The sequence below is a fragment of the Hyperolius riggenbachi genome, chromosome 1 (assembly GCF_040937935.1).
Source record: "Hyperolius riggenbachi isolate aHypRig1 chromosome 1, aHypRig1.pri, whole genome shotgun sequence".
NCBI lineage: Eukaryota > Metazoa > Chordata > Amphibia > Anura > Hyperoliidae > Hyperolius > Hyperolius riggenbachi.
In genome coordinates, this window is record NC_090646.1 from 177,739,062 (window position 1) to 177,754,389 (window position 15,328).

Genomic DNA, 15,328 nt, shown 5'->3' on the forward strand with positions numbered 1-15,328 from the left:
GTTTCAAAATGACCCTTAAAGGAACACTAGCAAAGTTTTAGTTTTTTTCTGAACCACTTTAGGAGGCAGAAGAGACTTAGTAATGGCACATAGTGGTAGTAAAAGAAAGAAAAAATCTGCCACCTTATCGACCTTGTATATGGCGTGCTAGGACAGTAGTGTCGAGTGATAGGCTATGTGGGGCAGCAGTAATGTGTAAGAGCTCCTCTCCCTCTATCTGCACTATCCTGCTTCTGCAGAGGGGCATTTGGCTGTCTGACATGGATAAACAATCCACACTTTGCTGACAGGAGAGAGGCTTGTGGGTGGGCAGATTGCAGGCAGCCTGTATGAGAAGGGCATTGATTCAATGAATTTCTGACTACAGCGTGTGGGATACTGATTCCTTCTGCTTCCTAAAGGGGTTCAGGAAAAAAAATACTTTGATAGTGTTCCTTTAAAATGAAAATGTAGCAAAATAATAGGGTATATACTAAGTAGCACAGTACTAAGCACAGTTTATAAAATGAACAATTAGAACTAAGTTAACTTGTTCTTATTTAATGTTTTGGTGTCACCAAGAACCTTTGCCATACCTTGTGGCAGCTAAAGAAATTAAACCTCTAAACAACACACAAAATCTCACATTATTGCCAAACCACAATACAGCAGTATTTCAGGAATCTTGTAACTCAACAATAATGTCACCATTTTTATGATGTGATGTTGTTGGCTTTTTAATCAGAGACAGCTACATGACCTGTACTAATATTAAACCTCCACACTCCCAGATCTATGAAGATCAGAAGAAGAGGGCAAGAGCTCAGCTTCCTTATACTGAAATCACGATGGTAGCCTCTGAACTTCTGAAGTTTAGATTAAGATTTTCTCCTACCATCGCTTGTGGCTTTATTAAAAAAAGAAACTAGTTGTATACATTGCTATTTTTCATGAATACAAACAACAAAACATGTTTCATCCTATTTTTACAAGCTACTATTTCCTATAAAGGTTATCAAAAAGGCTTTGCTGGCATTTTAGCTGTGTGTTGCCTCCGGCAAGTTGAGTCCCATAATAGCTTCTTGTCTCCAGGACTCCATTAGTGAGATACTCCCACCTAAAATCCAAGATGTCTCCAAAGAGTGAGCTTATATTAAAGGCAATAATAGGTGTGAGACCTATGGAAGCTTCCACATGTATTTTCTTTTAAACAATACCAGTTGCCTGGCAGTGCACACACCTGAATCAAGCATGCAGCTAATCTTGTCAGATTTGCCATAGACATCTGATCTGCATGCTTGTTCAAGGTCTATGGCTTTAAGTATTAGAGGCAGAGGATCAGCAGGACAGCCAGGCAATGTGCATTATTTAAAAGGAAACCAAGATACCAGCCTCCATATCCCTCTCACTTCAGGTTCCCTTTAAACACAGCTACACTTAACCATGTGTTGTGCCAGGTTAAGACAAATCCTTTGACCTCTGCGCTAATCACCAATGTGCAGTCATGTGAGGGAAGAGGCGGGACATGTTCTCTGTATTCCTTTATTAACCCAATAGAGGTAGGGGCCAGATAGGAGATTCTATTCAAAGATGGTGCCATGGATTGTCATGTAATGTTGCTTATATTTGAATAGGAGAAGAGAAATGCCTCCCAGTGTGGGCCATGGCAGGTAAATGTAATATATAAGGTGGAGCTAGATCTATGGGCATATAACTAGGCCTATATATCTGCCCCAGGAAATGAGATGCAGCAGAGTACAGATTCCTGAATGCTTAATAGACTGAACCGTTTACTTTGGAAGCTGGGGGATGCATATTCTCCAAAACCAATCTTTACATGGGAATGATATGTGCCATGGGGTACAAGTGTACCAAAAAGGAACCCAAGGTGAGGGATATATAGAGGCTACCATATTTATTTCCTTTTAAACAATACCAGTTTCCTGACATCCTGCTGTTCTTTCTGGTCAGTACTATCTTAATCACGGAAGCTGGAAAAAAGGGCGCAGGCCGCTAGTGGACAAAAAGGGTGCCGCCATTCAGTCTCATAATAAATAACGTTTAATGGGCGCCGAGCAGGAAAAAAGGGCGCCGGAGATAAATAACGTTTACAAACGGCGCCCGGAGATTTTTAATGATTTATAACTGTGCTTGTGGTGATTTAAGTTACGCGTAACGTAAATTGCAAAATATTTTTTGCAGCCACAGTTACTAAAACATTATTATCCACATAATAAAGCGATCAGTAAGGGGGGTGGTTAGGGTTAGGCACCACCAGGGGGGTCTGAGGTTTAGGCACCACCAGGGGGGTCTTAGGTTTAGGCACCACCAGGGGGGTCTTAGGTTTAGGCACCACCAGGGGGTCTTAGGTTTAGGCACCACCAGGGGGGTCTTAGGTTTAGGCACCACCAGGGGGGTCTTAGGTTTAGGCACCACTAGGGGGGTCTTAGGTTTAGGCACCACCAGGGGGGTCTAGGGGTTAGGGATAGGTACAGGGAGGGTTTTGTGTGAGAGTAGGGTTAGGTATAGTTACAGTACAATATACACCAGCGGAGGGTGGTTAGGGTTAGGCACCACCAGGGGGGTGGTTAGGGTTAGGCACCACCAGGGGGGTCTTAGGGTTAGGCACCACCAGGGGGGTCTAGGGGTTAGGGATAGGTACAGGGAGGGTTCTGTGTGAGAGTAGGCTTAGGTATAGTTTTAGTAAAATTTTAGTAATACTTACTAATGTTTTACAACACTTATTACGAACGTAGTTATATTTATATCATCGTTATAAAGAATATTTTCAGATTTTATTATAAGAACAAACCATAAATGAAGGTTATTCACAATAATATACAATTATAACAATTAAACATATATTATTGTTTTTGTAATAAACATAATTATAAGTTTAACTTTTGAAACAGGGAAGATTAACGATTTCACAATTGCCGATTTCATAAACATTATTTAATGATTTATAATTTTGTAAAACATTATTTGTAAACGAAATATAGCACACTATTTTTATAAACACTATTAATGATTCATTATTAATTAGCGTATACAACCCGCGCCATTTTTGTCCGGGCGCTCTTTTTGTACGTACGCCTTAATCACACACCAGAAAGCATGCTAATCTTGTCTGAAATATCTGATCTGCATGCTTCAAGGTCTCTGGCTATTAGAGGCAGAGGAGATTAGCAGGACAGCCAGGCACTGTGAATTGTTTAAAAGGAAATAATCATGTCAGCCCCCATATGTCTCTCATCTCGAGTTCTCTTTTAGAGATGTAGCGAACGGTTCGCCGGCGAACGGTTCCAGGCGAACATTGGGGGTTCGCGTTCGCTTGCACCAGGCAAACTTTTTCGGAAGTTCGATTTGCCCCATAATGCACTATGAGGGTCAACTTTGACCCTCTGCATCACAGTCAGCAGGCACATTGTAGCCATTCAGGCTACACTAAGCCCTGGAGCCCCACCCCCCCCACCCCCCTTATATAAGGCAGGCTCGCTGGCCATGACACTCACTCGCGTGCCTGCTGCAGATTTTTTCTCCTAGGGAAAGATTAGTTAGGCTCTTGGCTTGCTCCTGGCTGATTGTTATTGCTAAAATAGCACCCCTCAACAGCTCTTTTGAGAGCTAATGTTTTCCTGATGTGTTTTTTGTGTGTGTTGCTCACTGACATTATACAGGCCTATCTGTTGCAGCTGGACCTTGGTAATTGTTATTACTGTGCCAGCCAGGCCCTGCCTAACTATCCATACTGGGACACCTACCTATGCCTACCTAACTACTGGGGCACCTACTTACCTATACAGGGACACCTACCTACCTATACTAGGGGACCTACCTATGCCTACCTACCTATAGTGGGTCTCCTACCAATGCCTAGCTAACTACTGGGACACCTACCTATGCCTACCTACCTATACTGGGTCTCCTACCTATGCCTAGCTAACTACTGAGGCACCTACCTACCTATACTGGGTCTCCTACCTTTGCCTAGCTAACTACTGAGGCACCTACCTACCTATACTGGGTCTCCTACCTATGCCTAGCTAACTACTGAGGCACCTAGCTACCTATACTGGGTCTCCTACCTTTGCCTAGCTAACTACTGAGGCACCTACCTACCTATACTGGGTCTCCTACCTTTGCCTAGCTAACTACTTAGGCACCTACCTACCTATACTGGGTCTCCTACCTATGCCTAGCTAACTACTGAGGCACCTACCTACCTATACTGGGTCTCCTACCTTTGCCTAGTTAACTACTGAGGCACCTACCTACCTATACTGGGTCTCCTACCTTTGCCTAGCTAACTACTGAGGCACCTATCTACCTATACTGGGTCTCCTACCTATGCCTAGCTAACTACTGAGGCACCTATCTACCTATACTGGGTCTCCTACCTTTGCCTAGCTAACTACTGAGGCACCTACCTACCTATACTGCATTTCCTACCTTTGCCTAGCTAACTACTGAGGCACCTATCTACCTATACTGGGTCTCCTACCTATGCCTAGGTAACTACTGAGGCACCTACCTATGCCTACCTACATACAAGAAGATAATAAGGTCGTTGCTTCATTGTGGACAGACCAAATTTGATCAGCTGGACAGTCACTGTTCTATCATTGAGCTACCACAGCCCGGCGACCATATGGGCTGGAAAACTGCCACGGCCTACATTCTGGCCATGTTGCGCATCAGCCCAGCACGGCCATCACTACGCAAACAGCTGTTTGCGGTGCGTTACACAGTGAGTTTGGTGTGTCAGTGTGAAGCAGAACTCTAATTACACTCCCTGATTGATGTATACCCATGCAAGATGTTTTAAAGCACTTTAGGCCTGCAATTTAGCATTCAATGTGATTTCTGCCCTTAAAACACTGCTTTGCGTCAAATTCAGATTTTTCCCCGGGACTTTGGGCATGTATCCCACTCCGCCATGCCCCCCTCCAGGTGTTAGACCCCTTGAAACATCTTTTCCATCACTTTTGTGGCCAGCATAATTTTTTCTATTTTTCAAAGTTCGCATCCCCATTGAAGTCTATTGCGGTTCGCGAACTTTTCCGCAAAGCGAACCTTCCGCGAAGGTTCGCAAATCGGGTTCGCGAACCGAAAATCGAAGGTTCGCGACATCTCTATTCTCTTTAAGTCACAGAGAAGCTGTCTGATTTTTCATCCTTATTTTGAAAAAAAGAAGGCTGTCCAAAAAGAAACGTAACCGTTACCACCCCCAGTCGCTCAGCCAGCCCTATCATGGTGGGCCTTCCCTATCCTGTGCTACTCCCTAGTCCAGGTCTTACTCCACTTATGGCAAATGTTTAGCAAAGCAAATAAAAGCGATACTTCTATAAGACACATCATTCTTGGATGATTTCAGCACTTGGTATCTTCAAAAACAGTAACCTAAATGATTACCGTATAAAGGGCTGCTTGGGAAATCTCTTTTGTGCTGGCTCTCTCCTCTGCTGCCCGGGGGGTAAAGAAGCTCATCCCTCCGACACACCAGAACTGGAGGTAACAACTGAACACGGAACTGTAATTTACCACATGCTCTAATCTTCACGAATTGACATTTACTGACATTTGTTGTGGTATCTACTGCACAAGTCAGTAATTTACCTCACTGCTCGGTAATTTCTGCTTGCCATGTGGACATTTTTCTAAATGCTCTGTAAAAACAGCTGTTTTCTGCATTACCACATGCAGTAATGCTTTATTTAATTGAAGCCAAAGAGTAGCCCGCAGTGCATTGCGTGTAATGTATTGCATTCTGCTCTACTCATCGTGCGATAAGACTTTATGCATATTATTCTGCTTAACACGGTTTAGGGAATGCACCCCTTAGCGTGCAATATTGTTTTCATTAATAATTTACTTTAATAGACAGCAGTACGGCAGAAATCATTCTGCATTTCAATACAATTAAGCTCTGTGCACATTTCCATTTGACACCAGCTAAAATACTATACTATAATTGCCATATTTCATATCTCTGCAAACACAGAGACAGAACATTGGGGTTAAATCACAAAATGTATCATGTGAATTAACTTTCCATCTGTTTTTTCCCGTACAAAACTTTTCAGCGATAAACAAAAACAGCACTAAAAATAAGCTGAGAAGAGTAATAGCAGCATTAATTTAATCAGAAACCATTTATTACAAGTGAATTTTTTTTTCTTGAAAACTGCTGAAAAGTAATTTTATAGACAAAGTGATAAATAGATAAGGATACAATAGATACATTCTCCATAGAGAGTCCATGAGAAGTTATGTGAATCAACTCTATTGTTTGATGTGCACTTTGGTACACATAACTTTCCCAAATTCATATCCGGACATCTTTGTGCATGAGTAATTAGCTGCTAAGAACACTCAGGGCCCGTTTCCACTAGAGCGAATATGCATGCGTTTTCTGCATGCAGATTCGCATAGCCAATAATAGTCAATGGGCCTGTGCGATTTGCATGTAATGTCAACAATAGGATTACATTACAGCGCTGCTTTGGAGCTTTATAAATACAATAAATAAATAAAATCAATACATAAATAGGAAATTCGCATGCGATTTTTCTATGCGAATTTGCATACGTTTTCTTGTAAAATCAATGTAAAAGCACACAGGCACTGATCTGGTTAAAATCACATGCCTACAAAGATACACAAAAACGCATGCGAATTTGCATGAAAATTCACATACAAACGCATGCGAATTCGCATGCAAATTCGTTTATGCATTTTCCGTAAGGAAATCGCACCGCACTAGTGGAAACATAGCCTCAGCTTTGTTTTTCTCTCTGACACCCTTGACCTGATTGAGTGATTACAGTAAGTCAACACCTCCACATTTTCAAAATACATTGCAAGGCTTGGTGCTCATATGAACATAAAAAGGTAAGAATCTAAGATCTTGGGGCTGATGCACAAAACTTTTCTGTTGAATTATCTCGCCTTACTTATTAACTCACAATTTATCTCTCCTTAACCTCTTTCCGACCGCGCCACGCCGATGGGCGTGGCCGCGGCGGCAGCCCCAGGACCGCCTAACGCAGATTGGCAAAAAGTCCTGGGGCCAGCTAATGCAGGAGATTGCGCACACGCTGCGCGCGCATCTCCTGCTTGGGGTGCGGAGTTCCGCCCCGCCTTCAGTCTCCGAGCAGCTATTGCCGCTCGGGAGACTGTTAGACGGCGTGATCGCCATCTATTTACATGGTGCAGCGCTGCGATCAGCAGCAGCGCTGCACTGGGGACAGCGGTGTGACACGGCTGTCCCCCTGGGGGACAAGAGAGCGATCGGCTCTCATAGGCAGAAGACTATGACAGCCGATTGCCGTAATTGGCTGGCTGTGGGGAGGGAGGGAGGGAAGGGGTTTAAAGAAACAGTTTAAAAAAAAACAAAACACAAACTATAATATTTATTATAAAAAAATAAACATGGGGGAGCGATCAGAGCTCTCTGTTGGTGGGGAGAAAAGGGGGAGGGGGGAATCACTTGTGTGCTGTGTTGTGTGGCCCTGCAGCTTGGCCTTAAAGCTGCAGTGGCCAATTTTACTAAAAATAGCCTGGTCACTAGGGAGGTTTAGCCCTGCAGTCCTCAAGAGGTTAAATGACTAAACTCATGATTTATCTTTCTCCAACTGCAGAGGCGTCACTAGGATTGGTGTCACCTGGTGTGGAAACTCTCATTGTGTCACACCTCTCTTAGGCCTTGTTCACACTATAGGCATTTTTGTAAAAAAAAATTTAAGCACAGGCGATTTTCAAAATCGCCCTCAAAATGCTTGTGCAATGATTTTCTATGAGAGAGTTCATATCTGAGTGTTTCGTTTCCGATCCACTTAGAAAAGTGGTGCCTGGGCCATTTTTGAGGTGATTTGCCTCAATGGAAGATATAGGAAAAACGCTAAACGCTCACAAAATCACTTTGGCAAGAGATTGCGTGAGCGTTTTTGTTTTTTTTAAATTGTATTTATTGACTTGATTTTTTTCCGGATCAAAAGACGGAAGCACTCTGCAAAAGCGCTTACAAAAACGTCCACAAGAAGGCATCGCTTTTTAAGTAAGAGGCCTTTTTGGTCTCTTTTAGCCCTTTTACTCTCTTGGTGGTTTTAGGTCACCATGCGCTATCTAGGTACTGTTTTATTAAAGAGACCCTGTAACAAAATTTTCATCCTTATTTCTTCTATCCTATAAGTTCCTATACTTGTTCTAATGTGCTCTGGCTTCCTGCAGCCTTTCCTAGTTGCACAGTGGCTGTATTATCTCTGGTATACAATCTAATCTTTTTTCCTCTGTCGGCTCTGTCGGGCCCAGGCACTCAAGCTGGAATGTGCTGGTCTGCTTGTGATAGGCAGAAGCTAAACACACCCTCTCCAGGCCCCCTCCAAACTCTGTATGACTCACACACTGAGCTACTCTCAGCCTATCACATGCTGTTAGCAGGCATGTCTTTTGTTTGTAAACACTGCCTAAAACTGGCAATTACAAGCCAGGATTGCAGCAGGGATTGGGAGAAACAGCACAGAGGGGCCCAGGAGAACATAATGAATAGAACGGTATGCTTTTTATTGTAAAACATTTAGAGTACAGATTCTCTTTAACATGAACTATTTTGACTAGATTCAGAAAGACAGGTCAATGTCTGAAGCAATTATAAGACTTCCACCAGATTCTTTTTAGACTGCCTTCCAAAACATAAACATGGAGAACAGCGAGGTGAAAGGTTCTGCCAGTTTCCTTATGACAAAAGCTGTGACTTTATTCACATGCAGATGAAACGTAGTATAGTAAACATGCAGCTGAGCTTACCTATTGGTGTTATATTTTATTTTATGCCTTGTAATTGTTCTTTGAAGAGCTAGGTTCAGCCTGTCAAACTGCAAAACAATACATATTCAAATTAACAGCAAGTAAAGCTATTATGAGTAATGACTTATACATGATGATTTATGATTGGTGGAAGAAAAACATATTGAATTATTACTAGTAACAGTAAATTACTTGTCCATGATGTAGTAAAGAACAATATGAAAAATCAAAGTTCTTTTTATAGCAGGCCTAGATCACACAAATGGCTAAACCATGCAGTTGCCAAGTAGATGAGCCACCATTCAACCAAAGATAAAATATACAGCGGTGAAAGTGGATGGGTATGACTCAAGTGCTTAGAACTGCAACTAGTGTAGTCTTCAACACTTCCATTTACCCACTGACTTCCTCTCACCGCCTCTGCCTCTGTTTGCAAACTTGGTATGAGATTGTCAAACCAGCCACAATGGGAAATTGAAAGGGCATAACAGTATTTGAATTTCCCACCACAGCAGACACGATCAGCCATGCCACCCAACTGTTCTGCAAATTAAACTGTAGCCTGTGGGAGGAAGCAGGTTGAGTGGAAGAGCTCAAAGAGTATGGAACTCCTCCAGGCATGTTTTAAGCAAGACAGATGACTGCAAGCAAGCAACATGAGAACAAGCTTTCCACCATCAAGGAAGGAGATAGACTGCAATCAACATGAACAGAATGCTGCAAACAACCAGAAGGGATTCAGGCTACAATCAAAGTTGGTGATGAAGATGAGGGTTCCAATGAAGACTCCTAAGTACTTCTACCAAGTTATAAATAATAAATATTACCACAACCAGTATCTTTATTGACACTAGGTGCCGATGTGTAAGGGGTCCCAAGAACACCCTGTGCCCATTAGCTGCAGCAGGGGTGCTTATCTTGTCTCTCTGATTTTGGGGCAACCAAATATAAACCCTAATGCTAAGTACACACCATACATTTTTGCGTCCGATAGATGATCCGATAGATAAATTCCGTCATGTCCGATATTCCTTCCGATCGCTTTTCTGGTCGATTCCTCAAAGAAGTGAATGGAAAACGATAAGAAAAACGAGCCGAACATAAGAGAATCGAGCAGAGGATCGAATGGAAAAAACGATTGGATGGAAAAATTTAGCAGAAAAAACGTATCGTGTGTACCTAGCATTACTCCCATTGCTGGGCACTGAACCAGGTCAGGAGGTTTTCCTGAAAGATTTCCCTGTTCCCCAGCAAAGGAAAACTTCTTTAAAGAGACACTGAAGCGAAAAAAAAAAATATGATATAGTGCATTGGTTGTGTACTATGAATAATTACTAGAAGATTAGCAGCAAAGAAAATATTCTCATACTTTTATTTTCAGGTATATAGTGTTTTTTCTAACATTGCATCATTCTATAATATGTGCAGATTACACAACACTCAGCATTCAAAATGAGTCTTTCAGAGCAGTCTATGAAGTAATGACCTCTCCTCTGCCAGAGGAAAAGTAAACAGTTCACTTCCAGTTGAGATAATAAAAGTCAGATAACAGCCCTCTCCACGACTAACTTAGTCGGAGAGCTTAATGGCTTGTTTGCATGGAGATAACAACTGGAGTTTCTCAACTCTTCCTGTACTGGAAACAATTACACTGATGTATCTGATCTTAATGTTTTATTTCTTAGCTGTGCTACACATACAAATCATAATATCATCATTTTTTTTTTCGCTTCAGTGTCTCTTTAAGCAAACCTGAAGTGAAAATAAGCTTACTTACTAAAATACTTCAATTCTTATAACTGATACTAAATAGGGTTAAACTCCTGTGTGAACATATTAGCTCTCAACTCGTCCAACAGCTGTGAGCTCAATTACACTAGCTCATAAGTTGCTGAGAAGGGAGAATTAGACAGGTTGTTCTCTATAAACATATGCAGGGTGGACACAAGGTGAATTTCTCTGTGTTCTCCTTCTCTTCTGTGCAAGAGTTCAGGTCCCCTTTTAAGTCTGACCCAGATGTAGCATCACTCTGACAATGCTGTTTAATTAGCTCCCGCAAAAAGAAATGATGACCTATTGAACTTGTGCTACCATAACTGTTTGGACGGCTGAATATAAGTTTGATGACCTATTAATTTGTTGTCAGGAGAGGTGTAACAGTCTGAATCCGCTACACAGATAAAGCTCTGGTTAATTAAATCTTGCAATGTAAAAATATAAAAAGGAGCACAGACAAGTATAAAAGATAGGTTTTGCATGCAAATCTCTATCTCATCCACAGGTCCGTTTAAGCTGTGGTCACTGAGCAAATTAGCTTAGCCAGTCACAGAATGTATGGAGCAATGCAAAGTCATAATGCACCAGCTTATGAGTGAGTTAAAGAGGAACTTTAGCGAAAAGCGGAAAAAAATAAATCAATACATTGCAAAGTGAGCAGTTAAAAAATAGAAGAAAGCTCAAGAAATGATTGATATTTGCCATGTAATTTGTTCATGTTGTTTCATCCGCAATCAGCCTGCACAAAATCATCTTTACTACTGGCAGACAAGAAAAAAAACTAGACAGCACCAACTGCAATTATTTATAACCACACCCACTAACATTGTGATAGGCTAAAAGGTTGTTGTTGTTTTTTTTCAGATATACAGTACATATGCACTGAGGGAGATACTGTTTGCTTGGCAGTTGGACATGGCTGTTATTTCCCACAATGCAACAAGGCTCACAGACAGGAAACTATCAGGAGCTAGGGTCTGATATTACACTGTGGGAGGGGCTTTACTACAATATCAGGAATACAGACTTTCCTGATGATCTATTCAAGAAAAGATAAAGATTTCTCATGGCAAAAGTTACTGATTGGGATGAAGTCTAATCCTTGGTTACAGTTCCTCTTTAAATCTCACTTTTTTTTTTTTAGAATCTGGCATGAATAGAGTTGAGCTGAAATTTTCGTAATTTCGCATTACTAAAATTACGCATGCGAAATTTGCGATTACGATGCGAAATTACGGTAGCGTAATTGCCATTAAAATCGTAATTGAAAATAACGTAAGCGTAATTTTCAACGCGTAATTTCGCGTTTCGTTCATGCCGTAATTTCGCATTAAACGCTACCGTAATTTCGCGTGAAACCGTAACGCTCCGTATAATATAAAAAAGCCGCCGACTTTAAGGGTTAATAGCAAAGCCCCCTTAAATGCTAAGAGCCTCAAATTTGGAGAATATATTAAGGAGATCAGGAGGAATAAGAGGAAAACAAATTTTTTCAAAAAGACCTTATAGTTTTTGAGAAAATCGATGTTAAAGTTTCAAAGGAAAAATGTAAACATTTAAAAACCCGCCGACTTTAACGGTTAATAGCAAAGCCTGCTTAAAGTTTAGGAACACCAAATTCCCAGGGTATATTAAGGGGATCAGTGGGAATAAGAGGAAAAAAATTTTTTCAAAAAGACTTTATAGTTTTTGAGAAAATCGATTTTTAAGTTTCAAGGGCGAAAATGTCTTTTAAATGCGGAAAATGTCCGTTTTTTTTTGCACAGGTAACAATAGTGTATTATTTTCATAGATTCCCCCAAGTGGGAAGAGTTTTACTTACTTCGTTCTGAGTGTGGGAAATATAAAAAAAAAACGACGTGGGGTCCCCCCTCCCAGACCTCTTTAACCACTTGAGGACCCACCCTTTACCCCCCCTTAAGGACCAGCGCTGTATTATGTGATCTGTGCTGGGTGGGCTCTGCAGCCCCCAGCACAGATCAGGGTGCACGCAGAGCGATCAGATCGCCCCCCTTTTTTCCCCCCTATGGGGATGATGTGCAGGGGGGGTCTGATCGCGTCTGCGTGCAGGCATGTTGCGGGGGGGGGCACCTCAAAGCCCCCCTCCGCGGCGACATTCTCCCCCTCCCTCTCCTACCTCCCTTCCCCGGAGATCCGGGCTGCACAGGACGCTATCCGTCCTGTGCAGCCAGTGACAGGACGTCCCCTGTCACATGGCGGCGATCCCCGGCCGCTGATTGGCCGGGGATCGCCGATCTGCCTTACGGCGCTGCTGCGCAGCAGCGCCGTACAATGTAAACAAAGCGGATTATTTCCGCTTGTGTTTACATTTAGCCTGCGAGCCGCCATCGGCGGCCCGCAGGCTATTCACGGAGCCTCCCGCCGTGATTTGACAGGAAGCAGCCGCTCGCGCGAGCGGCTGCTTCCTGATTAATCAGCCTGCAGCTGGCGACGCAGTACTGCGTCGCTGGTCCTGCAGCTGCCACTTTGCCGACGCACGGTATAAGCGTGCGGTCGGCAAGTGGTTAACCCCTTGTCCCCCATGCAGGCTGGGATAGCCAGAATGCGGAGCACCGGCCGCGTGGGGCTCCGCACCCTGACTATACCAGCCCGCATGGTCCATGGATTGGGGGGTCTCGGAAGGGGAGGGGCAGCCAAGCTTTCCCCTCCCCCTCCGAGCCCTTGTCCAATCCAAGGACAAGGGGCTCTTCTCCACCTCCGATGGGCGGTGGAGGTGGAGGCCGCGATTTCCTGGGGGGGGGGGTTCATGGTGGAATCTGGGAGTCCCCTTTAAAAAGGGGTCCCCCAGATGCCCACCCCCCCTCCCAGGAGAAATGAGTAAAGAGGTACTTGTACCCCTTACCCATTTCCTTTAAGAGTTAAAAGTAAATAAACACACAAACACTTAGAAAAAGTATTTTAATTGAACAAAAAACATAACTACGAAAAAAGTCCTTTAATATTCTTAATTAACCATTAATACTTACCTGTCCCTTTAAATAAATGATCCCTCGAAATAGCCTCGGAAATGTTCTATCAGTTACAATGTAACAAAGTTATTACAATGTAACAACTTTGTTACATTGTAACTACGCCGCACCCGACGTCACTCGCCGCCACCGCATACGCGTCTGCGCTGCACGGACCCGACAGAGCTCTGAGCTATATAGCTCAGAGCTCTCTAAAGCATCTTTGTATTTGGGCTCCAAGGAGCCCCATTGGTCCTTAGCAGACCAATGGGGTTCCTTCTGATTTGAAGGAACCCCATTGGTCTGCTAAGGACCAATGGGGCTCCTTGGAGCCAAAATACAAAGATGCTTTAGAGAGCTCTGAGCTATATAGCTCAGAGCTCTGTCGGGTCCGTGCAGCGCAGACGCGTATGCGGCGGCGGCGAGTGACGTCGGGTGCGGCGTAGTTACAATGTAACAAAGTTGTTACATTGTAATAACTTTGTTACATTGTAACTGATAGAACATTTCCGAGGCTATTTCGAGGGATCATTTATTTAAAGGGACAGGTAAGTATTAATGGTTAATTAAGAATATTAAAGGACTTTTTTCGTGGTTATGTTTTTTGTTTAATTAAAATACTTTTTCTAAGTGTTTGTGTGTTTATTTACTTTTAACTCTTAAAGAAAATGGGTAAGGGGTACAAGTACCTCTATACTCATTTCTCCTGGGAGGGGGGGTGGGCATCTGGGGGACCCCTTTTTAAAGGGGACTCCCAGATTCCACCATGAACCCCCCCCCCCAGGAAATCGCAGCCTCCACCGCCCATCGGAGGTGGAGAAGAGCCCCTTGTCCTTGGATTGGACAAGGGCTCGGAGGGGGAGGGGAAAGCTTGGCTGCCCCTCCCCTTCCGAGACCCCTCAAACCATGGACCATGCGGGCTGGTATAGTCAGGGTGCGGAGCCCCACGCGGCCGGTGCTCTGCATTCTGGCTATCCCAGCCTGCATGGGGGACAAGGGGTTAAAGAGGTCTGGGAGGGGGGACCCCACATCGTTTTTTTTTATATTTCCCACACTCAGAACGAAGTAAGTAAAACTCTTCCCACTTGGGGGAATCTATGAAAATAATACACTATTGTTACCTGTGCAAAAAAAACTGACATTTTCCGCATTTAAAAGACATTTTCGCCCTTGAAACTTAAAAATCGATTTTCTCAAAAACTATAAGGTCTTTTTGAAAAAAATTTTTTTCCTCTTATTCCCACTGATCCCCTTAATATACCCTGGGAATTTGGTGTTCTTAAACTTTAAGCAGGCTTTGCTATTAACCGTTAAAGTCGGCGGGTTTTTAAATGTTTACATTTTTCCTTTGAAACTTTAACATCGATTTTCTCAAAAACTATAAGGTCTTTTTGAAAAAAAATTTTTTCCTCTTATTCCTTCTGATCTCCTTAATATATTCTTAAAATTTGAGGCTCTTAGCATTTAAGGGGGCTTTGCTATTAACCCTTAAAGTCGGCGGCTACCTAACATTGATCCATGTGTCAACTTTTCAGCTTCGGGAGCATGGCCATACGCATTAATTTCGTAATACCCGTTGCAATGCGAAAATTACGCGAAAATTACGCTTAAGCGAAATTTCGCGAAATCCTTCTTCATTACGATTATGTACTTACGGCCATAAACGTAATTACACTAATTACGCGAAATTTCGTGAAATCGTAATTACGCCATTACGCTCATCTCTAGGCATGAAGTAAGTTGCAGTAACATGTGTGAAGGTAACAACAGCTTAATTAAAGTGTTTCGATCCCACC

The 15,328-nt window shown here is 42.8% G+C and overlaps 1 protein-coding gene across 2 annotated transcripts in view; it reads right to left on the minus strand.

Annotated features, from left to right (window-relative positions):
• The window catches only part of GUCY1A1 (guanylate cyclase 1 soluble subunit alpha 1), an 85,914-nt gene that overhangs the window by 52,108 nt on the left and 18,478 nt on the right, over window positions 1-15,328 (minus strand). For both annotated transcript variants that reach the window (XM_068278883.1, XM_068278884.1), the window contains exon 2: window positions 8,788-8,855. In XM_068278883.1, coding sequence (XP_068134984.1) covers window positions 8,788-8,855 — 68 coding nt within the window. The remainder of the gene's footprint in view (window positions 1-8,787; window positions 8,856-15,328) is intronic.